At 39.9% G+C, this 22,312-nt stretch overlaps 2 protein-coding genes across 5 annotated transcripts in view; both read right to left on the reverse strand.

The window, feature by feature from the left end:
* Window positions 1-4,748: 4,748 nt before the first annotated feature.
* Window positions 4,749-11,944, reverse strand: LOC106035038 (uncharacterized). 2 transcript variants are annotated; one of them, XM_013179561.3, is made up of 5 exons: window positions 10,960-11,944; window positions 8,400-8,732; window positions 6,874-6,987; window positions 6,254-6,360; window positions 4,749-5,224 (listed from the first exon to the last, which is right to left on the reverse strand). In XM_013179561.3, the coding sequence occupies exons 1-5, from the start codon at window positions 11,009-11,011 to the stop codon at window positions 5,171-5,173; spliced, it is 660 nt and encodes a 219-aa protein (XP_013035015.3). In that variant the 5' UTR covers window positions 11,012-11,944; the 3' UTR covers window positions 4,749-5,170. The 2 variants fall into 2 exon arrangements, with proteins under 2 accessions (XP_013035015.3, XP_013035024.3); XM_013179570.3 differs by having other exon boundaries at window positions 8,400-8,729; window positions 10,960-11,943.
* A 5,632-nt stretch (window positions 11,945-17,576) lies between these two features.
* Window positions 17,577-22,312, reverse strand: part of MAN2B2 (mannosidase alpha class 2B member 2) — a 30,069-nt gene continuing 25,333 nt past the window's right edge. For all 3 annotated transcript variants that reach the window (XM_066995633.1, XM_066995634.1, XM_048046236.2), the window contains 7 exons: window positions 21,434-21,686; window positions 21,218-21,328; window positions 20,927-21,119; window positions 20,123-20,275; window positions 19,666-19,778; window positions 18,660-18,777; window positions 17,577-17,812 (listed from right to left, as the gene is read on the reverse strand). In XM_066995633.1, the coding sequence (XP_066851734.1) occupies window positions 17,718-17,812; window positions 18,660-18,777; window positions 19,666-19,778; window positions 20,123-20,275; window positions 20,927-21,119; window positions 21,218-21,328; window positions 21,434-21,686 (1,036 nt within the window). In that variant the 3' untranslated portion in view covers window positions 17,577-17,717. The remainder of the gene's footprint in view (window positions 17,813-18,659; window positions 18,778-19,665; window positions 19,779-20,122; window positions 20,276-20,926; window positions 21,120-21,217; window positions 21,329-21,433; window positions 21,687-22,312) is intronic.

The raw sequence follows: 22,312 nt of genomic DNA on the forward strand, positions 1-22,312 counted from the left end.
TCCATTCCCATCCATCCCTTGTCTTGGGTACCGCGACCTCCACGCCCTCTGCTGTCACCTCCCTGGATTCATGCCCTGCTGGCACGTTGCTCTGCCCTCCTTCTTTCTCCTGCCCATGGGACTGGGAGCTGCCCGGCTGTGATGGACCTCATGGGAGGAGACCGGTCCCCGCTGCCTTCCAGACCCTGCCCTAAGCCCTGTTCCCCTTGGCACCCTGTCGGGCCTACCCTCTGCTGGTTAACTAAAGCTCGATAGCGAAACATCCCTGGGTTGGGAACGCTCAATGGGAGTCATTTTAACACAGGCCGTGAGGTGAACTTCCAGCACAGCACCACAGCAAAGGTGAAACAGGCCACCAAAACGCAGCACGCCGGTTCTCTGTTAAAATATTACGTGGCCTCAGAGGAGAAACAATGAGCGACAAACACACTGCTCTCGGCTATGCTGGCGCAGAGTAACACCAACCGAGGCCAGAAGGGAGGTTACGGCCCCCTGGAGACATCCTTGGCCCACCTGTGGTGCCCGTGCTTGGCCCAGGCCCAGTGCCCACCGCCCTCAGAGCTCCGCTGCCACGCTGCAGCGTGAGGGCGAGCCGACAAAGCAGCCGCCAGCCTTTCTGCCCAGAGGCTCTCAGCTCACTTTCCCCCCGCGCAGAGCTTCAGTGACATGGGAGCTGCTTTTTCCATTTCCTTTCTTGCTCAATAGCAGGCCCGATGTAGTTTAGCTCTAGACTGTTTAGGTTAAGGTCAGGTCGCATGTAAAATGAAAACTTAAAAGGACAAACTGCATTTAATATCTTACAGCTGCTTATGTGAGAAAGGACAGCTACTCTGCCTGAGCAAACCCAGTCAGGCCAGGGGTATTTTTGTAGTGTCTGTCACCTTACCACCTAACCTTTTCTGCTGTGTTCATTAGAGATGTTTATCTTTTTTTCTCTTTCCAGAATTAAAGGCTATAAAGTAACAGAGCACAATACCTATTGCTTGCTTTCATGGTTTATTTTCACACAGTTTCAGAAGCCCTAACCATGGACTGCAATCCCGCTGCGGCAGGCAGCGCGCAGATAGCTCACCCCGGCTCATGGAGCCTGACATTTAGGACAAGACAAGCACACGAGCAGATAACAGAGCATGGAGCATTTCAGAGCGGATGTAGGCGGTAGACCCAATTTTTTGTTAGTATCTTGAACCCTTACCTTGCGTAACTTCTCTATCTTCTGTCTGCACTGCAGTAACAACACTGAACACAGGCGCTGCACTTGCTGTCTCTGCCTTATCCTTTCTATAATCCTCTACCCTTGTAGATCTGATACTTTACCGAGACAAAGTTCTCAAGTAACTTCAGTAAGAGCAGCTCTAGCCACGTACGATGCTTCTGCCTGGTCCCTCTGATGGTCTCCACCCCCCCCCTCCACCCTCAGAACAACACTGCAACCCATGCGGGCCGTGGTCTCAGCTCCCACTCGGGTACCAGGTCCCCCAGCTAGGACTGATGCTCTCCATTTAACATGACTGGAGGGCTTTGCTGAGTCCTGCCACCTGGCTCTGCTCTGGCCAGAGGAACAAGGATGAGGAATTGAACTGGTGTCACTTCCCATCGGCCAAAGCCTACCAGCCCACAGCACCAGACCAACACAACCAAAGCCCTGTTATTAGAAAGTGCTGGTTTATCAGAACCGTTCTGTTATACTACACAGAAAATGAGAAGTGTTAATATATTATCATCTGCCCTATCTCATGTTCAGAGAAATTGGTTGATGTTCTTTTGATCTTCATATCTAATTTTCAGTAGTACTTTCTATGTTTCCTGTTCCCAAAAGAGCGATACAAGACGACATTAAAAAATAAAAAAATGCTTACGGCTCTCCTCACTGTAACCACCCAAAACAAGCATAATGGCAAAAATAAATTCTGACCATATCATAGATTTACTCTGGTTTGTTTGTGCTGTTGTTTACAGAGGATGTGGCAATAGACATTGGTTTGGAGGCTGACTGAAATAACGCAGCACACACTATTGCGTTTAGGTTTGAAGGCCTAGAATAAAAATTAGATAAGAAGCCCTTAGATCAGTGGAAACACAGACCATATGGACCCCATGACGCACACCAGTTCCTCCTCAGGTGCTTCTTGTAAGAGCAGTACTTTTCCTTAAATTGGTGATGTAGTTGAGGATCACAGTCTTTAATTGAAAAGCAAACAAAACATTTTATCTCAGACAAAGTATTGATTTCAACTTTTATTTCCTAAGCAACGCTAGGAACTAGGCAAGAATTACCATTCAAAGAAGACCCTTCCTGTTTGCGTAGATCGGCTTTTCTCTATAGACGCAGCCTGGATCCAGCGGTACAGCTGCCTAACGGAGGAGTGTTTTTAAACTGAGAGTGTTCTTAACTAATGCACACAGGCTTCCTTAAGTCAATTTAAGCCTGGGCTGTAGGTGTTGTATTTTTGTGAACAGTGGCAGCTTTGCCATAGTTCTTGATGTCAGCAGTACAGAGAAATCACTTTAGATAAAACCAGGTTTCAAATGAATTTTAGTCAACCAAGTTAATGTCACTGCCGTTCTGAAAGCACCATTATCAGACACAAAAACATTAGTCATATCATCACACACACAAACACGATGATTTCGCCAGAATGTTGGTTGGGGCTCTGCCTCATTCTGCCCGCTACCAAGGGTGCCAGACATTATGCAGGCAAAAATACTGCTCCAGACTCTTCTTCTACAGATGCTATGAAGGACTACTTTGGAAAGTAAGCGTGGTTTGACTGAGACAACCAGTACCAGCTGCTCAAGAGCCAGGTAGATTAATCAAGCTTGGATCTGTGTGCAATGGAGCAGGAAGAGCAAGAGCTGAGGGCAGCAGTCTCAAGTTGAATAGAAGAGACTGAGAAGTCCAGTGCTCTAAACCAGTGCCCTGAGCGTGACAGAAACAGAGGGAGCTTCAGCTGTAGGCCTAGGAGTAAGCCCAGTACTTTGCTGAGACACTGAAAGCACAGCAGAAGACATATGAGGCTTTAGAATATGTTGTGCCAGTCTTGCTCTTAAATTAGTGTGTTTTGGCCTGTGTTTAAAGCAAGACTTTAAATCTCAAACTGGTGGATACATCACTTCACAGCAGTCTGTCCAAGAGATGATGACCACCAAAACTGGCTAAAAATAAATGCCCAGGATTCTCTTCAAGAACTCTTTTTCTTTTAAATCTAGCAAAATAACCATGAAGAAGGTAAAGTCTGCCTGACGAGTCTGCCTGGGGCAGGGTTTGTCACTTACAAGTGGTGCAGAAGCAGAGAAAGGTGATACACATGATGTACAGGTGTCAAAGTCCTTTCGACTGAGTTGGGCCACCAGCTGGAGCTCTGAAAACAGCCCGCTGGCTCACAGGTCATGATAAATTGGGCGTAATCTTCAAATGCCAGATGTTGGAAATTACCATGTTAACATACAAACAGGAGCAGCTGTTAGAAAGGTGACACTCTGCTGGTAGGAACCACATTTAATCAACATTTTGTTTCTGGTGTTTTAATGAAAATATGATTTACGTACTAAGAGATTGCCACCAAGCCACATTTGGTAGTTTTCCTTTAAAAATTTCCCAAATATTGTACATTTCCTCGCAGTGCTTAAATATAGAAATAACCAGTCATATAATTGAGAGCTTCCTTGACCTGGTATGAAGGTCATCAACCCTTTTACCGATTTTGACTTTCTTGTGTAGGGGACAAAGTTACAGGGCTTGCAGAAATCCAGCAGAGTCATGTTTGTGAACCTCAGAAGAAAATGTCACAGGGTAGTGTTTCACCATGCAGTACAGGAAACATCTGTAGTGAGTTTCAGGACAAAAAATAATAAGATTTTAAAATGACTGAAGTTCAGAAGGAGGAAAAGAAAATCCTCTTGCTTTATTTAATTTATACATAAATTGTAGTATAAGATGCAGTATAAGAAACTGTTTCTCTCATATGGGATATGTTCACAAAGCGATTACAGAGTATTTCAGACAGCAGCACACTCTGCAGAATGCCTCAGGGCAGGTTACAGAACATCCCAGGGACCAGGACACACACCAGGCAGGGAGCCAGAACTGAGCTACAGTACTTTGAGAGCTAGCTTTGCAAACTGTAGTCACTACAGCACAGGAAGAGCCAGAGCATGAGCTGTGCAGCCCTAAAGATTTCAGATTCACATTTCCGATATCTATCATTTCCGATATTCTTTGTAGTTGGCAGTCCTTGGACAACTGCCAGTCACTTTGCTCTCACCCCCTGATCAGACCTTGGAAGCCAGGTTTTACTTACATTTTCAGTTTTGATTTAGTCCTTCAGTGATTTTATAAAGTTTTAGAGCTGGCAAAAGGGGAAAAAGTGTTAACATTGACATCTGTTCCAGACAAATCCCCTTGAGCAGGCAATAATTATACATAACTATAGTATATATTACTTCATTTAAACCAAGTATTTCTTTGTACATAGGAAACTACCTTCTCTGGAAGACTTCTCACAGCACTGTGAATGAATAGAAGCTGTACACTTCCACAGCAACATAAAGCCTCCTGGCACACCACTTTTGCTATGATGTGGTCAGCACAGATGATCTTCTCAGAGACTGGACTTCATCCTATTTGTAGTATTGTCTGTTTGGTCAAGTGATGACCATGATGTGAAGTTTTTCATTACCTTCTGCTATGTATACATGGGCTGCCTAAAGAAAAGCTTTCTTTGGAGAAAGTTGTTCAGTCCAGAAGATTTTTCAAAGTATAATGCATCCTTTATTATTCCTGTACTCTGGATACAGGGGGGAAGAGTTGAAGACAGTCTTCTAAACTTACATACTCTCAAAATTCAGACTCCTTACAATAAAGTTAGTGACAAAACATTCAGAAATTCTTTCAAACCAACCTTTTTTTTTTTCTTGTATATTGTCTTTCTTGCATGTTTCTCACAGGAAACTCATGTATTCCGTTTTTCAGCAGCATATTATTATAATGTTTTCAGTTTCATAAAATCTTGAACCATATTGTATTTATTACATGGTCCTTTAGTTTTGAATGTCAAAGTAGATGGCAGATCCTCGCCTCACTCTTGTTCTACACTTTGCAGCTGCCCTCGTTGTGGGATTTGCTCATCTGTTGCACTGGATACAGTAGTGATGGTGGATTTGTCATCTTTTATTTTGATTCATTGTAAAAAGAATCAAGTGATTCATAAAGTGTAGATACAGCCTTAAAAGCAAGGAAAACTTCAGTCAAAACTTTTACCAGTAAAATCTATTTGAAAGAAACTTGTACTCAAGACACATCACAGAACCATGGAGTTATAATTTCAAATGGAAAGAGTGCCTCATTACTAACATTTAAAGGTAAAGTCTGTAAAGGTAAATTCTGCTCTAGAATTCGGATACAACTTTGGATCCTGGACCGTGCAAAAATCATCCTATTTTCATTTTCTAAGCATACGTAGAATTATGGATCTTCAAGAAATTTCTTTAGCAAAACCTGAAAAATAGTGATCTCTCTGAAATGTGCACACAGGTCTGTGCTCACAGACACGTGTCAAAAAAAAAAACAAACAAAAAACTGACTGTAAAATAGTGAAAAGGTGGATGTTGTAAAAGCATGAAGACAAAAAGCCATCACTTCATTATGGAGGTTTGCTGCTTTTGCTTTAATAACAGATGTTCAGATCACCGAGAGAGACTAGCTGGCTGAATATTAAAGAGGAAGCACGGCTAACTCATCCAGACCATGCTTCCACTCATTTTTGCACAGTCAGAGGCCCTCAGGAGAGTGGGTTTTGTGTGCTTCCATGGGACTGGGAGTTTGCATTAAAGCTACAGCAAACTTTAGATTTAAGCTGGAACCTGCAAAATTTAGCAGTGGAAAAAATCATCAGCTGCTCCAAGAATTTCCTCAAGGGACAGATTCCCTTGCAACTGGCAGAACCACTGGGGAAACATTCCCTGAGCATCTCAACTCAAGAAATATGGGATGAATCTCCTGAGAGAGAGACATATACAAGTGACATTATTGCCATTTTTGACTTCTACATTTCTTCCGCACTGTCTTTATGTTGTTGATGTTGTCCACTTTTTGCTGCCTTCATTTCCAGACTCAAGAGAGTCATTAAATATAAACATAAAAACATAATCCAATACTTTCCTAGTACGTAACATCTTTTTCCTTATTTCAGAGCGTTGGCACTTACAACAATATATTTTAAACCAAGAGAAAGTCTTTTCATAAACCACTTACCCATTCAGCTTCTTCACTGGTGGATTCATTTCTCCCATAAAGTTCTGCTGCCTCAAGGGTCTGCTCGTCCTGACACCGTCCTTCTGGCACAGGAAGTGGGGCAGAACCTTAGCAAAAGGAAAGTTTTGGTCACTTCTCGCTTATTGTCCATTTCCAGATTCACACTGGTAAGTTTACCAGAGTAAATGTAAAGAGATGTATAGAGCACTGAAATGAAGAGTGAAGAGCTCGTGTATGACTAGTCAATGACAGGTGCTAGAGCAGTATTCAGCTTGCAGATGAAATCAGCTACCTCCAGGTTTCTCAGCACACCTTATGTGATGGAGATCTGGTTATTCTGGAGGTTGCATTCTAACTAATCACTCTTTCTGGAAAGAGAAATAACAGAGGCAAGAGGCCGCAGGAATGCTCACTTGAACAGTGAACATTCAGTGAGCAGGGCCTTCTGATCCCTCCTCTCAAGTTGCTCAGCTTGAGGCACCCGTTGGAGTACAAGAGTAGGTGAGCAAAAGTCATACTTTGAAATCCCTCTCAGTGACGCCTCAAGTGCACCTGTTCAGCCACCTCAAAATAAGCATTCGGCTTAGAAACCGTGTGTTAATGGAAATATTGCCACTCACCAGAAAATTTTGAGTTCCGTTTCTTTTTGTAGCAGCAATACAAGCTTCCCACTGCCACTAAGAAAGGAATGATGGCCCAAACCGCCAAAACTTTCTTCTCCGATGACTGAGCTTCTGCAGTTACATTTTTAAGGTAAAGTTATACACAACTCAAAAACACAATTGAAGAACAACATCACAACAAAATAAAACAAAAGAACTGAAAGAACTTCGGAAGTTAATTAGTCTATCCTCCCTACCCATGTGCAAGGTCATCCATACTTCTTCATTCCTGAAGGATGCCTACATGATGATCATTAACATCAATCCCACCTATAGCTCACTATTCCTACAGTAAAAAAAGTCGTTCTCCTCACCAAGTGAATCTGAATCTTTTCTGCTGTGCTCTAAAGCTACTAATACTTGACCAAGTGATAGATCATATCGTTTAATTCCTTTAAGGAAAACACTTTCATTCACTCTTTTTTTTTTCTTTTTTTTTTTTCTTTTTTTTTTTTTCCATTCATTGGTATTTTCTAAATTTTTGATCATTTTTCTGCCTCCATTTGGACTACCAGTTGGTCAGAAGTGTAAAGTAGTGTCCAAAACTGGGCTGTGCTGGATGAGCAGAAAGTTTAACTCCCATGACTCAAGCAGTTAATATCAGATATGTGACAACGTTAAAGGTCTGGTCAGAACTAGTCACCTAGTCTTTCTCTATAATTGAGAGGTAGAAAAAGAAAGATCAGCATTTTCAGGAAGTGATGTATAGTATTTTGAGAGAGCTGTGTAACAGAAGTGAGGTAAATTGATTTCTAGGTATGACACACTCTCTGATGTTAGGTAAAGCATATCTCATCCTCACTGCCTATGAGTTTAATTGTGAATGAATACTCATTGTATTAATGGTTTTCAATGCTTAATTCAGAACTGGGACCTTAAATTGTTTCCCTCTATTAATGTCACATACTAATCTTTAAAGACGATAACCGCAAGAAAAGAATTTGTCATAACTTAATGGACAAAAATTCTCATAGACATTATACATCTCCCACATTGATTTGACTCCTCCCCATTTTTTATTATTAAGAACATGTTAAAAAAATAAAAAAGATAAAATGCATATTACTGAACAGAGTGACCACGTGATTAATTCAGCAGCTCCCCACCACACAACAGATAAATTCATCGTCTCCCATCTTCATCGTCTCACCTTACGGGATCCCTCTAAAGAAGGGATTGTGTTTGGGTCTTTTATGAAGTACACTGCTGATACACAGGCTTTGTGGATCCTAACAGTACTAATTCTTCTTAGAAAAACCCTTAGAGAATAAAACAAATGCCTTACACTGGGGATGTTAAGGCAGAGACCGTAAGTTGATTGTCATAAGGAGTCAGTCAAGTCCTCCCTCCCTCTGTTCATAACACTCATTTTGAGATGTTCAGTGTTGAAAGAAGTATGTGGGAGAAGGAGGAAATGTGTAGCAGTTCAGACTGAAGACTATGATGACAATCTAAGAGGCATGCACATGCTCTTGCTAGCTTACCTTTCTCTTCAACGATCAGTGTTGTTCCACTTCCGCAGAGTTTTTTACAGAAAGGTATTTCAATAATTATCTCACAGTAGTAAAATCCAGTGTCATTTACATTGACAGCTTTTATCACTAGCACATCCTTGTTGCCATGGGTGACGTTGGGTAAATAGAAAAGGCTTGATGATATTGTTTTAGTGATATTCTCCTTAGTAACAAGATACCAGCTTATTCTATACCTTGCAATTGATTTTTCCCAAATACAGGCAATTTCAGCGGAGTCTCCAATTGATAGATGTATTTTTGTTGGTGTTTGGATGACTGTTAAATTATTGGGACCCGTAGCTACTGGGAGAAATACACATACATGTAAAATGAAAGAAGCAAGAAGATGACAACACCTATAATATCTACAATCATAGTATTTAAAATAATGCTAATACTATAAAATAATTATAACATTAATTTTTAAAGATTAGTTACTACACACTTCTGTCTTGAATACTGGCAATTACATTACAGCTGAAGGAAACTTTTATCTGTGCATTAAATCCCTCCATCATTGTTTGCATGAAACACAAAGTTTTTCTTTGTATTTGCTGATATAATTTTTTTTTCTTTTAAATAAAAAGCTTTTGTAAGAGTTGAGTTTGAAACTCATTAAACACTCTACTTTTGTCTGCCAGATAAAGAATGACCAGAAGGAATCATTCAGAATGATTCATCAATAATGAAATACTCCTCAAAGTGAAAGAAAAACCCACTACAATTTTTTTGTCACTGTGTAGGAGTTCTTGTCCTGCCCTGCTTCTAATTAGTGACAAGAATTACAGCATTTTTGTTTTTTGTTCTGTACTTTTGTTTAAACGTCTTTCATTTTAAGTTGCTGCTGCAGAAGTGGTTTAGTATTCCACTCGGACCACAGTAATTTCATCAGGTCTGTGGCAAAACTTTTAGCTAAGTGTGACTCGGACAGTATCAGAGGAAAGCAAACCTTTCTTGCTTTGAATCTCTTCATTACTTGCCGCCAAGATTCAAGATTATCTACATGAAGTAATGTGCAACGATGTTCAAAATGTTCTTCTGATGTGAGATTACTCTGTGGTTATCAGATAACCTTCCCCCCCCCCCTCAATTCTAATGACATTGATGCTCATCACAAATATGCCAGTCCTATAAAAATCTATTCTCAGACTGCTGAGACCATTAATTTCTATGATTCTATGATACTTATGCTGCGTGAAGAATTGTTTTTCTTCTAGCATGTGAACTGTTGAAGTAAGGAGCTACTCACAGTGAGCATAACCTGCACGATTTTCTTCCAGTTTTTATCCTGTAACTCAGATTCACTTTACAACGATATATAAGGAATGCAATGATTTAGCCCTTATCTGGTCCTAAAATGGGAAGTCTTATCAGAATTACACAAATTATGTTTTTCCTTTGCTCTTAGAAGAAGGCAAATATTCATCATACCTAATGAATTTCAGCACCTCTATTTTTTTTTCCACTGTGCAGTGCTCAACAACAGCTCCATTTCAACCACCCCAATGCCCCCAGCTGCACTATGAAGAACCCTGACCCCCCTCTCACAGAGATCTCTTAAAAAACTCTTGTTGGATATAGATGGGAAAAAAAAAAAACAGGAGCAGAGGCTTACAAAAGCAGTTTGAATTTCTATCATGAGCTATGAGTACTTCATGCTAAAAGCCAACCTTTTTTCACTCGCCATGTAGGCTCCTTCCAAATAAGAAGGCAGTATATTTATTGTTGTCAATGTGTGCATAACAGCACTACTTCACGTAAGATGTAGACTAAAACAGTCTGCCTAAATTAAAAGCAAAGAACAGCATGGACAGTATAGGGGTAATAAACAGCAGAAAAATAAGGGAAAGAATTGTAGTGTATAAACAACAACTTAGAAGCTGTTCAAAGAACTGATCATTAATTTCAGTTCTTCTGCTCACTTGTTTTGTCATTTAAAACACAGTAGTCTTACAGGCTTTGTTATATTGGTCTTGTTGCTTTATTGTCTTTCTAAAAACCTCACCACTAAAAACGTCTTTTTGCTGTTGCTTCGCCTCTTATTTTCTCCCTTTCTTTCCCTCTTATTTTTTTTAAGGTTATACTACAAGCATTCGGTATTATCCAATGCAATCTGTATTGAAGAAAAATGAAACCTGACCTGCTTCATATTTTGGTACCTGCATGATCTAGAAGAAAGCCTCAACATTTTAAAATTCTACAATTGGTGTTTGCTACAATAACTATTCAAGTGCAAAGGTCTAACAAAAACAGCGCTTGCATTAACCTAGCATCATTTTGGGTGTTTAAGATTTGTTCCTCTACATTTTTTCCACAACAATCTCTTGGTAAAAATGCTTTTTGATTACCCACATACTTTGATCTCTACATTATGATAATATACATTACATTCTCCTTGCCTCATACAGACACACAAGTCTATCTGAGGTTGATATACTTTGAGAACATTTTTCTTCTCCTTTCTCTAAATCCAGCTCAAGTATTACAAGTGATTAACTATAAAGAAAGGAAAGCAATAAACAGCACTTACCTAAGGAGCCAAAACACATTGCCAAAAGAAGTTTCAGTGAAATTATGATCATCACGCAGGATTATTAGTACTTGCATCAGGTTGTCTTTGTCGAAGATCAGCAAAACAACAAATGAAAGCGTGTCAGATTCGTAACCCAGCTTCCTCTTCCCTCCTGTGGTGACGACAGAGACCTACACACAACCCAGTTTTTCCCTACACTCTTTCTTGAGAATGCAGTCATAGGTGCTTCTGCTTCACAGCCCAGTTTTCCCGTCTGAAATCAGAACATTTCTTCTGTAAGACCCCTTCATGCCATAGCTAGTTACCTTTCCTCACCGGCAGGTGAGCCTCTTTTTTTGTATGACATGAAGAGCTGATTTTCAATCCTTGAGCAATTCCATTCCAAAGTTTAGCATGGCACTTCTGCAATCCTTCATTTTATGAAGCTTAGGCTTCTTTAGGTACTCTGTTTCCATGCTTGTCAGTAGCCTCTTCCATCCAAACGGAGTAATTTTATCCAAAGCCAAAGAGACAATGATTATACATACGTTACATTGATACCAAGTATTACTCCTGTCTTTCATTATTACACGTTTCATTGTCATCTTGCTGAAATCTTGCCTATTTTTTCCTCCTGTTGCCTTTACAGCAGCATAGCCCCATTGCGGGGAGCACTGGAGAAAGGCTGACTTCAGATACCACGCTTGCAACAGGCCCAGCACCACGCACCACCAGCAGGAGACGATGCAGGACTCTACTCTGTGCATGCCACGTGCCCTACTATTAGCACCGCACTGCAGCTGCCTTAATGCATTATCAGTGTCGTGTATATTACCTAAGGTCTGGCTGGGGAAGATTGTGAGCATGGGTTATATAAAATAAGCTACAGTTATGTCATTAAGTTAACGACCATGTTGATGAAACTCATCTCCCTCCAATTATTAAAAATAAAATAAAATCTTTAAATACAGACAACTGTGTGGTGCTTAATGTTTTCCAGCACTGATTTTTGGCTCCAATTCAGAATCGCTTATACTGTCTGGCTAGAAATGGCGAAGACTAAACATACCCAGTCTTATTCCCTTGACAGAAGATGTTTCAAATGCAAAAATAGCAGGCCACACAAAATTGTTCCGCAAACATGTTCAGTTGTATTACATCAAAATTGCAGTAACAGATGTTTTAAAAACAGATAAAATAGAACATGAATTGGTTAAATTAAGGACTTGACACAAACCTGTCTTATCCACAAAAAGTTCTAGTGCTAACATCTGGCTTTAGCAGCACCAGGCACGTGTCCAGAACAGCAGAACTGCAATTTGTAATGAAGACACAGCCACATTTAAAGCCTGAAGCACTGTTCTCATTTGTCAGCAACAAAACATGATGCATCAGTCTGCCTGCTTCTCGGCATCTGCCTTACTGAAGTAGTTTCCAGTGTCATTTACATTGCCAGGTTAAACACAAAACCACCCTCAAGATAACAGCAAAGATAAACATGTCACAAAGACAGTGAATTTTAGGACTTTGCTGTAGGCTATCCCCATCTGATGCTGTCCAGCTGGCTACACTAGTGAGGACAAAATAAATATCTTTAAATTGAAGTGATTTAAAGGATATATTAAATAAATTGCACTTAAAGATATTATTTAATTCCATTACCTGTATTAGTATTGACATTCACATTATCTTTAGCATAGACTAAGTCAAGTACACTTGTAAACCCACAGGAGAAGTTAGTTTTATTGTATATAAATATGTACATTTGTATATAAATATGTACATTTGTGCAATTAGTGTTGAGGTATAGAGCTCGGCAGCTCTAGCAGGCAGAATACTTTGTCTAGAGACCAGGTGAAACTTTCCCAACAGCACTGGTAGCAGTTTATATTTACTCTGAAAGATGCTCTGGTTCTAATCTAAAGCATCTACTGTCAGAGATGAAACGAACTAGCACACAGAAAAAGGGGTTGGGAAACAAGTTTATATTTAGCCCAGGTTAGTTCATTGTACCCGTTTACAACATAACTGCACAAACTCTCATCGTGGTACTACTGAGGGGGTAGAAAAATATGGTGAGAAAATTTCTTAAGCCAGCTGGGCTGCCAGGGAAGTGCATCACACAAAATGATTGTGTGGGTCAGGAAGATATCTACTATAGAAAGATTCTTTTCAGCTTGTGTTCTTCATCTGAAACTTGCTAAACCTTTGAAAATGCACCCACACATTTGGACTCTGTAAATGTGTAACTTCCTGGTGTGCTGGGAATGATTGCTCCGCACAGAGGCACTGCATTCTCAGGGAGGCAGGGACAGTTACAGCCAGTCTCTTCCGCATGCTTTGTGCAAATGCGTCTCCCAAAAATTTTAACCCACTGTGTTCAGAGAACACCAGTTGAAGCATACTGAAAAGACGCTTAAACCATCTAAATCTAAGGAGGATCTAAGCCCCCTCTCCCTTCCTTACACATCAGATTTGTTAGAAATCTTGCAACGAGTATTGATGCCAGCAGCACTTTCAGGTATCATTGGGAAACTTTATTAAACTGCAGCAGCTTCGAGGAGATTATGTGTGAAACTCAAGGTGGTCAAATGAGTCTGTAATCCTGCTGCAGTAGAAAAAGAAGATGGAGCAAAGCCCATTCACATTCATTTGTTACGAAAACTTAAACTGAAGTTTTGATACTTGAAACAAAGCTATGAGGTACTAAGTTAAACACACTTCATTAGAAATGTTTAAAAAAATATATTCAAATTCACATTTGCCCTTTCAGCCTCTTCTTCAAATCATAATGCTTTTGAAAGTTGCAGACGTGCCAAAAGAAAGTTCTGAAAATGGTAAAGTGTCTTTTGTTGTTCCTAACTCATGATTCCTCCCCTCCTCTAACTCAAGTACACCACGCAAAGCACTTGGGCTTTTTATTCAGTACCCAACTTCAGCAAAACAGACCTCATAACTTCTCATTACAGTCAGCAGAGCTTTATATGATACATCCACAATATTTTGTCCAGCTATGACCCAAACAACAACAACAAAAAAATCAAACTTAATTTGATATCATCTCCAGGACTTTTCTTAAAGCATTTATTAGCATAGAAATAAAACCCACCCAGTCTGTTTTCCAACAAAGACTAATAAATTACAGCTGAGTAGAAAAGCGGCTCCACAGCACACACAGACCAACAAAACTAATAGGCCAATTGTGCACACTACAATTAATTTTCAAATAAATTTAAGAGTGAAAGTCATTCTTTTGCCTGACCTAGTGATTAGAGAAGTGATCTGCAATAATTTCCCTTAAAAGACTGTAATTCTTACATAGCAAAAAAATTGGTCAGGGTAGTGGTATCAATACGTTCATCAAGAGTACCTTCTCAAGCAAGGTAAATGCTATCTTGAAAGGGGAACCATTTCATTTAGCTTTAAGTTTGCATCTGGCTTAATGTAAAGTAAGGTCTGTAAATGGACTTCTCCTAGGAAATAAAAAACTAACAAAGAGGCATTTCTCTTGTGAGCCTGCATAACCTGTGTGTACTTTAGTGGATGCAACTGCAATTATTTGAGATAGAACAGGGCAATGGGAAGACAAGTGCAATGTAAAAAACCTGACCATGTGCTGGCAAACAGGCAAAACCTGATATCTTTGACGTCTGGAAGTGGTTTTCTTCTACTTGTATCTGACAATTGTGTTTCTGCTGCCAGAGCCATATCGGATACTGAGCAATGCCTAAGCCTGGAGACATGAAAAGGCAGCCTCGTGCACTGGGAGAGGGGCTACAACAGGGTTTACTGAGAGCCGCCCTTTACTCCCAAAGTAGAACTCCAGCACCTCAGAAGCACATTCAGGCTCCTACCCCTCAAAACTGCACCAAATGATGGAACAGATACAATTCGGCTTCCCAGGCCGAATAAGCCGGTCTCCCACAAGATCCAGAACAGAAGCATCTTGCAGGCTCCGCAGCCAGGAGCTGTGACCAAAACAACGTGTTTTCAGAAGATTCTAGACTTCAGACTTCTTGTATGAGTTTTGTTCTTCATGTGTTCTCCTTTCTCAACACCCAAGTGCCTTGCTATGCCCTCCGAACTCTTCCATGCTGCGACTGCTACATCCCTAACTCAACCAGAATTAAACCAAAGATTACTTACCACAGCACAAATGTGCTGCACGCATGCGCTTTTTCCTCTGCTTGTAATATTATATTCACCCTCTTTTCCTTTGTGCATCCTTCCTGATCTATGGTTTGAAGCGGTAGGTGAGCACTGAATGCCTTGATTTCTATTAAGTTTTGACGTAGCACTGCAATATCTCCCCTCGCTGTCTTGATGCATGTGAGGAAAGAACAAGGATGATTAGTTGGATCATTTGGTTGATGGTCCCTCTACAGAGATTTGAATGCCTGCAGGCTTCCATTTGCTTCGGCTGAGATTTCTTAGGAAAAAGAACTTATCAAATATGCAGTACCATCTTCTAGAGGAATGCCATGCTTTTAACAGACCACCTTCTTGGATGTCTCTGGTGGAATATAAGATTCTACTCTGGCAAATTATTCCCTGATGGCCAATTGCACTTAAATAACTCCAGATAAAATATTCCATGTTGTCCCATGCCTGCCTCCTCCCCCCCATTAAATCAGAAAGTCGGTACAAATTGAAATTAAGAAACAAACAAACAAACCCGATAAATTAGCTGGTGATGAGGTATTCCTGTTTAAAGTTTTTGCGGTATTCCTGTTTAGAATTTTTTGCAGGATTTGTTCTAACAGAGCCTCCTAGAAATATAACAACCTGGGAAAGCAGTGCCCAGAGCGAGCAGTTGTAGCATCCTATATGTCTTGCAGAGCAGGTACTTCTTGGGCAGGATTTGCCTTGCCCATGGATGATACAGCTCAATTTTTATAATGTACCAGCATGGCTTGTTGTTACCGGCACGTGCATTAGTCAACACCATTCCAGCCACAAAAACATGAAGTGAAATCATACCACTGTGTGACCTACGCAGTATACCCACTGTAATACACGGTAACTGAACGTAGGGATTGAGAAAAGATTACCAAGAAAAGTGACTCAGCCAAACGTATTTCATTTTCCAGATACATACACAAAACAAAATGAAAATAGCTGCCATCATGCTTTACTGCATCCTAGTTACTGTGTAATCTGCCCTAGGGGCTTAATGTTGCAGAAAAATGCCTTTTCCTGCAGCAGGGCAGGTTAGATGGGTGTATCACTAAATATTTATAGCCAGGTGTGAAAAATAACCAATAGGAAATATGACAAGGCCTTTCTTCACCCAGTAACTGAAAAGTGGCAGTTCTTGTGGTGATTTTAATGAGATGCCATCAGTTAGTATAAACAGGCTGTCTCTGTGGAAAAGCTGACCACCAGTGCAGCTCTTCCAGCAGAGCTATTTCACAACAGCTGTACTTTACCGTCTCCTTTGTTCTTGAACAGTGTCTCCACATGGAGGAAATTACTGCTGAACAGCTGGATTACATCAGAACAATTACCAGAGCAAAACGTCATTTTTACATGATTCTAGATCTGGAATTATTAATTGACTAAAAGGCACCTATTTTTTCCCTTTATATCCTCTATATTTTCTCTTCGAGTTTCATGTCTGCTGGTCAGAAATAGTTTTGTTCAGCATTGTATGTACCAAGCCTACTGTAATGGTAGTGATGAATTAAAATGACCAACTTGATTCTCATCTCAGCCATGTGTATTTTCATGGTGAACTAGTAAAATATGTGGAGATGTCCAATGCCATATGAACAGAATCAGACTCTACAGCTTCACATTGTTTAGAGCTAGGAAGAAAAATGCAACTTTTCTTTTGAACCCCAAACCATAGCAGCTATTAGGAAAGCCAGCCACTGTCTGTGTTTCCTTTAGCTGCTGCTCAGTCAGACCTGCTCAGAATTTACAGGTCCTGCCAGTTTCTCTCTAAACACAGCCCTTCATAACTAACTAGAACTTGAAGCTAATGTAACATTTCCTGTTACTACTGTGCATGTTCTTTGATCCTGACAAGTATGAAAGTTCACAGTGCCGTAAAAAAAGTGTTCTTGCTCCAGGGTACGTGATGAATTAGTTAGGAGCCATGTGGCAATACATCTTCTGTCCCCAGACCAGCTCCAGTTTACCCAGAACGCAAGACTGATGGGAGAGCATGAAGCAAACCTAGTCAATTTTAATGACCTTAGTGCAGAGGAATACCAACACGCCATTCAACTTCAGTTTACAAGGAAGTAGAAGCTTTGTAGTTTTTGCCTGAAAGACAAAGTAGCTCAAAAATATGACAGGCATATAGAACAGACTGACATTCGGCAAATGTCTGCTCTGTGACTTGGAAGTCATCTCCTCTAACAATAAAAACCCTGAGAAAAGACTCTTGAAATTACCACAATAAGAAAGAAAACTCCAGACTAGTAAACTAATACAATTTTGACAGTACTCCACAATGAAACATGATAGAAGCAACCACTTTTAAACTGCCCACAGCAAATATGAAAGTGTTCAAGAATGCTTACACTGAAACACTAAGGTCATTTTTGTATTTTCAAATTGAACACATTTCAGAAAACACGCATTGTAAGTAATTAACCAACAAAAATACCCACAACACAGGCCAACAGTTTAATTAAATTTAGAGTTTATTCCAAAATGGCTATTCCTTTCATTAACAGCAGTAGAATGTTTTCCAAGACCATCACTCATGTCTTTAAACAGAAGCTGGAAGCTATTACATATTCAGTCCTGAAATATAACATCAAACTTTATTGATCTTGAAAGTACACAAAGAAAGTTCTTATTTCCTTTGGGTGAACAGTCACTATGTAGTTTTCTGATATGTTTCTACTGTTGGAGAATCCTGTAAGACACAGAAAAGGTGGTAATTTATTCAAGCAGCAGCTTTACTCAAATGTACATATCATTCTATCTTAAAAGTTTTAACTCATCTATTACGTAAAAGCTAGTGTCTGAGCAGGTTCTCCTTAAAGCTGTAAGTAGCATGGGACCTAAGATGCACTTATTCATAATATTAAAATATACATTTACTTTTCGCGTATTGACTCATACCAGAAAATGCAAGCAACTCCCCAGTCATGCATTTTTCTTCATTATGATTAAACAGCAAGCAAGTTCCTAGCTGCAAGTCAAGTAAAGCTCTGAAATCCCAGCTAGCCCAGGCCAAAATGTCTGCAAACTTTTTACAAGGCACATATATGGTGGTAAGTGACAGTAAGGAGAATGTCCAAGTAACTAACTGGAATGAGAAATGAAACAAAGTCACCCACAGAACTCAACCTGAGTGTCAGCCGTAACTTGAATCCTATCCACACACAGTCCTTCAAGCTGATTACGGTGGTGGGTTTTTAATTCCTGCTGTCTGTTTTTCTGGAGCATAGGCTTAAATTTAGATTAACACAACTCATCAGCATCTAAGAAAGTCAATGTGTAACAAGTGTGACTTTGCCGAGTAGCCACTTGTATCTGGACATAGATAAAAGCTTGAAATGTTTCTGGAGTTGACACTTCCAGGCAAAACAAGCCATCAGGGCTTGCAGGGAATCTTTGCTAAATGCTACTGCTTGCAGGCTATGCTGGCTACCAGGTTTGTCATACAGATGAACAGATTTTTAGTCTTGCAAATGCAGAAATACTTTCAATCAGACAACTCATCAAGCTTCAGACACCAACCACCTTGTTTCACCTACCTTTGCTTGGATTTTGTGCAGTCTTCCACTTCCACCGCTTCAAAGTGTTTATGTCCCAGGTGCCAGTGAGTGATCGCTCTTCCACTGACTTCACTGATCCTAATCCCTTCAGCAAAGACTGTGAGTAAAGAAACAACTTGCTGAGACTAGTTTAACACCCACCGGTCTAGTACACAGTTAGTCCAGACCAGAACTTCATCTATAGCAGTGATCTGCCAAGCAGAGCAGTAGCGACTTCAAAAGTCTGCTAGGTCCCACAACACAAAGGCAACTACAGACTCACCAGGCTGCAACTAAGAAGCTCGGATGCTGAGAGCCTCCTCCCTCTGCGCTGTAGCAGAGTTCTGAGCCTACTAACCTCTCCTTTCAAGAACTGAAACTCTTACTGAACTTTTAAAAACAAAATGGAGAAGAACCCTACACCTTTTTTCACCTGTTATTGTCATCAAAATCAATATTTCATGTTTTAAAATATACACCTGCCATGTATTATAAAACAATCTACTTCTATATGAAAGACCGGACAAACAAGAAACTTAAAATACACAGTATTACAGAAGTGATGAAAGTTTCATTAACACGCAGAAATAAAATATAGAGGAAAAAAATGTTTGCTTTCTTTAATTCTGTCCACATTTCTTTAACTGTAAGTACAACTTGCCATAACTAAAGAAACAGCAAAATAGACTCACCCTCTGCTAAGGAAGTGTTATACAACCAAGAGCTCAATGGAACCAGTCCTACAGATATTTATGCAGATCTTCATACTGTGCCTATGGCAACTTTATATGAAGTAAGAGCTTCTGTGGTGCAAAGCTGATTAAAAATAAGTCCTGCTTTCCTCTGAGGCTACAGTTACAGTAGTAACTATACCATATCCACCTTTCATACAGTATCATATCCACCTTTCGTGGTGTCTGTAGAACACAGGACATTTCATGGTAGAACCTGTTCTCTCTGGAACAAAACCACCTTCAGCGTTGTTCTACCTAGAAGGACTAGATACCTTCAAATTCACTGTTACAGGTTGAGACAGCACAGGATCCTCTCCAACTTCATACAGGTGCCTAATTCTTAGCAGGACACGACTGAAGTCTGCATCACCTTGTTTCTGTTTACCTTTAAGAGAAAACAAAAGGCAAGTATTTTCTTACTTGAAGATCAAAACCAGTTTTCAAACAGTTTTTTGAGCTTTACGCTCTCAGGGCTCGAACTCGATTCACATTTTGGAACACTAGCTAGAGTACTAACAGCAAGCACCCAGTTCCCACTGTTAACAGGACATGACACTAACTCATACAGGAGATGTATTTTAATAATTGAGTAAAGCGATCATAAGGTACAATTAACTGTCTTGATAAAGGATTTTAACACTGAATAAATAAATGTATTATTCACAGAAGAGGGAAAAATAGAAAGCCAGCTTTTTGAAATATAACATCCAGCTACTATTTTGGACCTACCCATGCGAATGCTGCGGACCTGCTCTGCATGATTAGAGCTGTATCTCCACCCTGGAATGCTCAGGGTCTGGACATGAAGATTGGGTGGGACAGTTATAGGAGAACTGTGGACTGATTTCTGCTGAAGTTGTCCGGGTAGCTCTGGTTTATCTCCTCCATGCAAAAAGGAACAAGAATGGACATCAAACATCCATCACACACGCGCGGCTGGCTACAGTACTGTGCAAGGGTAAAGAGATTTTTGCTTTTTCTGCCAAGGCAGATCCAAAGCAGATGCTAGACTTTCTCCTCCGAGGCCTTCTGAGATAGAAAGCAGAAAGCAGAATGATTTTAACTGCTGGGGAAGCTTCCAGCAAAGCAGATTTCACTGCAGCCTGAAGTTGCTATTCCACTACCAGACCTCAGTTTTAGTTAACAAGTCAAACAAATATTTTTAAAAGAATGACTCAAAAAAGGTCATTAAGGAATCAGCATCCAGGAAGCTGACATATGATATACTAGCTACTTTGCACTAATTCCCCGTGCGGACATTTTGTTCTCATTAGATGCTTTAAAATTTATTCTCCTCCAAGAGTAAGAGATAATTACATAACAAGAAATGTTTCACAGACTTGGACAACATCCATATTTGAAATTAATGCAAAGTAATTAACAGTCTCTAAATCTGCCTTCTAACTCACTGTATACTAACTTCATCACACAGGAGGCTTGAAGTCTGCATTTACAAACTTGACAGCACAAATCAAAGCAAAACAAGTAAGTCATTCAGATGCTAAAGATAGCACAGAGGATGGAAGGAGTTACCTGATAATTGTCCAAACATTACAACTGGCCTGTGTTCTAAAGCCTGCTGGCTTGTCCGATACAAAACACTGGTGACAGACTTGGTTCCTAAAATAAGCCAAAACACAGGATGAACCACTGAAGAGTCATTCAAAGTGAGATTGTAATTCAGGTCCCACTGAAGGTTGTTCCACAGTCTCCTGTGAAGCATCACCTGTATTGATAAGGGAAGTATCACAACAGTTACCAGCCATGAAATGTCTCCTTGGGAGACAAAAAAAACACCAACCAACACGCATGCCTATTTGTTACCTCCATTTGTCCATTCCCTTGACTTGAGACACCATGAGCTCTTTCTGCAAGCAGCGTCAGCCTTGTAGCATTGTCTTCAATGTAGGCAGTCTGGACCATAGGATAATAGTTCTGAAAACACATAGTAAATCATGCAGTGTTGATATTAACCTAGGTAAAAGTAATGGAGAATGAAGATGAAACACGATTGAGTTTGGATTATGCCTTGTCACTCACCCGAGCTACTGTGTTATTCACGTATGTCTTGAATGGTCTTTTCTGAATCTGATATCCATTGTCATCAGTGTAGAGTAGCTGTCCAGTGTTCAAATTCGTGCTGGTTCTTAGAATTGCCTCACGATTTACTTCCAAAGGCCCAACACTGTATTCTTGCTCTATCCTATGGCAAAGCAGCTTCCCATCATAGCCTTCTGGTACTAAATACAGCCTTGTATACATGGCATATATATAATACTGGGCAGTAACATTACTGTAAGAAGGAGAAGGATATGCACAGTTTATCAAGTGGAGCGCTAGATCAGTTATGTCAAGACTTACAAATCTTTCATGATACTATCACACACACAGAACAACTTTGTTGCCTGTATTCAACCTATGTAATTACTGAAATTATTTTCAGTTTAATTTTCAAATGTACAGATATTCAGCTGAAATAAATGATACTTGACAATTTTCTTTAATGTTGCAAGTGTAAAAAGGACTGTTCGTTAGACTAGAAAGGTTCTGTATTTCCTGAATATTAACAATCAAGTTTAGAAACAATTATGACTCCCTAAGCAACACACATACTGCAAGAATACACATAGTTCTACCTATGTATTTTTTCAATCCCACAATATTCATTTTGATGGAAAAATTCCACTGTTTTCAAACAGTGTTTCTCAGCTACAATCCTTGTACAATGTAACTTAAAGCAAAAGGCTTTAATCAAATAACCAGATTTAAAAGAAGGTGAGGAGGTTATAGATGGATAGGATTTTAACACAGAAAAGTCACTAGCTCATTAAGGAGCCTGAGTGCCCTTGTGTAGGATTCCCTTCTTTGTCTTAAATTTACTTGTAAGAAAGATTTCTACATGTAGGAAAATGAACCATT

Source organism: Anser cygnoides, chromosome 4, assembly GCF_040182565.1.
Source record: "Anser cygnoides isolate HZ-2024a breed goose chromosome 4, Taihu_goose_T2T_genome, whole genome shotgun sequence".
In the NCBI taxonomy this organism is placed as follows: Eukaryota; Metazoa; Chordata; class Aves; order Anseriformes; family Anatidae; genus Anser; species Anser cygnoides.